We start from the raw sequence: 3,335 nt of genomic DNA on the forward strand, positions 1-3,335 counted from the left end.
TAGTTGCTGAAGTCCGGTCCTGGTCCGGTCCGGGCATACTTCACCTGGACTCAGGACCGGACCAAATCTGCGGTCCGGGAGTGTCCCGGACTGGGGACCGGACCTATGTGGACGGGTAGTGGACCGGACCCAAGTTCCAGTCCAGTTCTGGACTGGTCCATAACCGGACCTGAGAGAAAAAAAATTTAAGAGATGAGTTAGAGTATTATTCTTTGTATCTAAGTACAAAAGTAATATATTTTTGTATATACTACATAATCTACAGACTAGACACTGTAGTGGTTTTCCTGACACAATTCTGAGGCTTTGGTGCAAGCCTTGCAACATGAGTCCTGAAGCTGGACTACAACTGCCTCTAAGCTGGTTACTACAATTTACAGACACTTAGTTGTCAGAACATGAATATTTAGGTACTTAGCAGCAGACAGACCTGTCTCTTCAAGGGTGGCAATATAGTTGGCACAGTGTGCACAGAAAGCAGCCTGAGTGTCAGTGTTCTTCTTCTTTCTAAGAGTGATTTCGGACATCTTGTCTAATTTGTCAGGGGCAGGGGCATTGGCTGGCTGCTTGACTGGGGAAGGTGGCTGGGACTGTGGTGTCTTTGGCATAGGACAGGAGAGGAGTGAATATACATAAAGGGAATAAATATTTCAGGAGACAATAACCAGATAGGAAGAGTCAAGTTTAGTAAGCCATACATTGAACAGTAAAGAACAGGAGTAAAGTTTTGCTTTGCTTGGACTGTCAGAAACTTGTAAAATGTACTATGCAAGTGCTAGCTAATATTCAAAGATCCTTAAAGGAGTATGATCTGTTTTAGTATAGTGAGCTAGAGATATGGGAAATGAGATTTGAGACATTAGTTCAGGTTATTCAGGTCTGGAGTCCAGTCTGGGTCCAGACAAGTCCATTAGTCCAGGAAATTTCTCAAAATGATGGACCCAGGACTGGACCTCTCCTGGACCCATGAGGACTGGACTGTAGAGGACTGGTCCATCAGTCCAGTCCTGCATCTGGACCGAGTCCAAGCAGTCTGGGACCAGACATCAGCAACTATAATTCTGAAAGTGAGTGTGCTAAGGTAGACAAAACATAAACTCGACAAGCTGTGACACGTTACTGTCACATATTCGCTTAACTAATTAGGAAGGACCCTAGCGGTGAAATTCGTGAGAGCACAAAAAAAAAGTTATATGTCAAGTAGAAATTTAGAAATTTACAATTCATTCATAATGTTTTCTAGTAGTACTCTATGACCTCTGTACTTCTTGCTTGCCTACTAGGCTTGCTTTCCATTGAGTCCCTTCTGATATGCATTCATAAAATGAGCTGACCAATTTGCAAACCTGTAAACAGCTGAATTAGTATTGTTAAGAGAATATTGTTACAATCCTCTACTCTCTTACCTTCAGTTCTAAGGGTTCTACACCCTTCTGTACCAGAACTCAGGACTTCTGTCCCTCAGAGGTACTGTCTATAGACTATATACATACTGACTCTTACTACTACCCTTCCTTACTTCATTATTCCATTCCTTTGACCACTCCTTCATTCTCTGTTCATTCTATAGTCTCTTACCCTTTGTCCATCCTTTCATTCTTTGTACCTTTATCTTTGACATTCCTTTCTTTCATTCTTCATAGCTTATCATTCTTAGTGGCTCATGCTCCCTGAGTACTCTTGTGTAGTTTAGTATATATAGGTGTACAAGATTAGACTAGTCCTGTAGTCTTGATCTTGTCTACTCTAGGTAGTCCTGTACTCTTAGGCTCACTCTATATACTCTACTCTTGTCTCACTCTCTCTCTCTACCTGTTCTACAAGTTCCAACTATGTTCTAGTACTTGTGTTCTGTATTTCTGTTGTGTAGGATAGTTGTAGCCTGGGTCCCCTTACTAAGCCTTCAGGTCCCCTCTACACTGTTACTAACATCAGATTAAGACTACCTATTACTACCCTACAACTCTCCTACATTTTGAGCATTAGTACTTACTATTGTGTCAATCTCTTTTCTTTGTCCTAACCCTTTTACATTTTTAAATTTTAAACTTTCTAAACCCTTTTAAACTTTTGTCACCCTTCTTCTATTCATTACCCCTTTTAGTTTAGTGCTGATTCCTTTGTAGTGTAAACATAGACTCTCCTATACTGACTACCACCCCTACTGTCCTGTCAGATTAGCAGTTATGAGTAGAACTAGCTTAATATGTATAAACCTTTATCTAAGAGGCCTTTACTAACTACATGCTCCTAGCCCTTTTAGAACCTGTTCTAATCATTCTGGAAGTTGTAACCTGTTCTAGAAAGAAAGTGTATGTAGTCTACCCTTTAGACTTTAATGAGTAACACTTTGAGGACTTCTAGCACTAAGTCAAACTATATGTGGCTACTACTTTGACTAATCTATCCTCAGATCTTAATCATGTCCTATTTGTCCTCTCCTTTATGAAGGAAGGTAATACAACCACCTGAGTCTAGAACTGGATCAAAGGCTATTAGATTGGAAGCCTGATCTGACTTTAGAACAATGAGTTGTATTCAGAATTCATAAGGTAGCTCTGTGCTTCCTTTATCAATCTGAATAAGAAGTATAATATACAGAACAAGCTTGTGTCTCTGTGACAGAGCAAACATTCTACTAATACCTTCTTTCAGGAGTTCAATATCCTGGCCTGGAAGGTAGGATTTGTACTCAGGTTCAATAATGTTCTTATTAGAATGCTTGAAAAAGCTCTTCACCTAGAACTAGTTAATAAGATCCTTAGAATAATGTTAGAACTAGTTACTTACACTGAGTAGAAGATGTGTACCATTTCCTTCAACCAAACTATAGTCTAGATGTGTCAAGTCTGTACAGAATACTTACACATGTGTTTAACTCTAACAGTTCTGAGTCCTTAGATTAATCTGCCTGTAATTCACAATCAATCTGTTCTAATAAACATTAGAGAAGTCTGAAAGTAAAGAGTATACTTTGTTTACAGAAAGTCAGAGTACTAAATTAAGGACTGCCTGTAGAAGTAACAATACATCTGTCAGGTTATTAGAGTAATAATGAGTAATGAGCAGGATTTGTAGTAAGAAGCCTTTTCTACAAATCCAGAAGTCACTTTAGAACTTCTAGACCCTAACTATATACTCTAGGATTTTGTAGAGGCCTAACAGTGAATGTAGTACTAAAGAGCTATGACTCAGATTTTTTAATAACCACTTTTGATTTAATAGACACTATAGGATTAGAAGTAAATAAAGTAGAAAAAGCAGAAAAAGTAGAAAAATTAAATCAACAAAATTATTTATTAGAAAGAAAAAAGTCAAAACAAAAGTAGATAGTT

General features: G+C 38.5%; 1 protein-coding gene across 1 annotated transcript; it reads right to left on the reverse strand.

Annotated features, from left to right (window-relative positions):
• Nucleotides 1–50: 50 nt before the first annotated feature.
• Nucleotides 51–608, reverse strand: FOMMEDRAFT_163279 (uncharacterized protein; the record flags this gene model as incomplete). The annotated part of the gene is made up of 2 exons (XM_007272223.1): nucleotides 51–169; nucleotides 431–608. The coding sequence occupies 2 exons, from the start codon at nucleotides 606–608 to the stop codon at nucleotides 51–53; spliced, it is 297 nt and encodes a 98-aa protein (XP_007272285.1).
• Between the last annotated feature and the right edge of the window lie 2,727 nt (nucleotides 609–3,335).

Source organism: Fomitiporia mediterranea (genome assembly GCF_000271605.1).
Source record: "Fomitiporia mediterranea MF3/22 unplaced genomic scaffold FOMMEscaffold_476, whole genome shotgun sequence".
Lineage (NCBI taxonomy): Eukaryota > Fungi > Basidiomycota > Agaricomycetes > Hymenochaetales > Hymenochaetaceae > Fomitiporia > Fomitiporia mediterranea.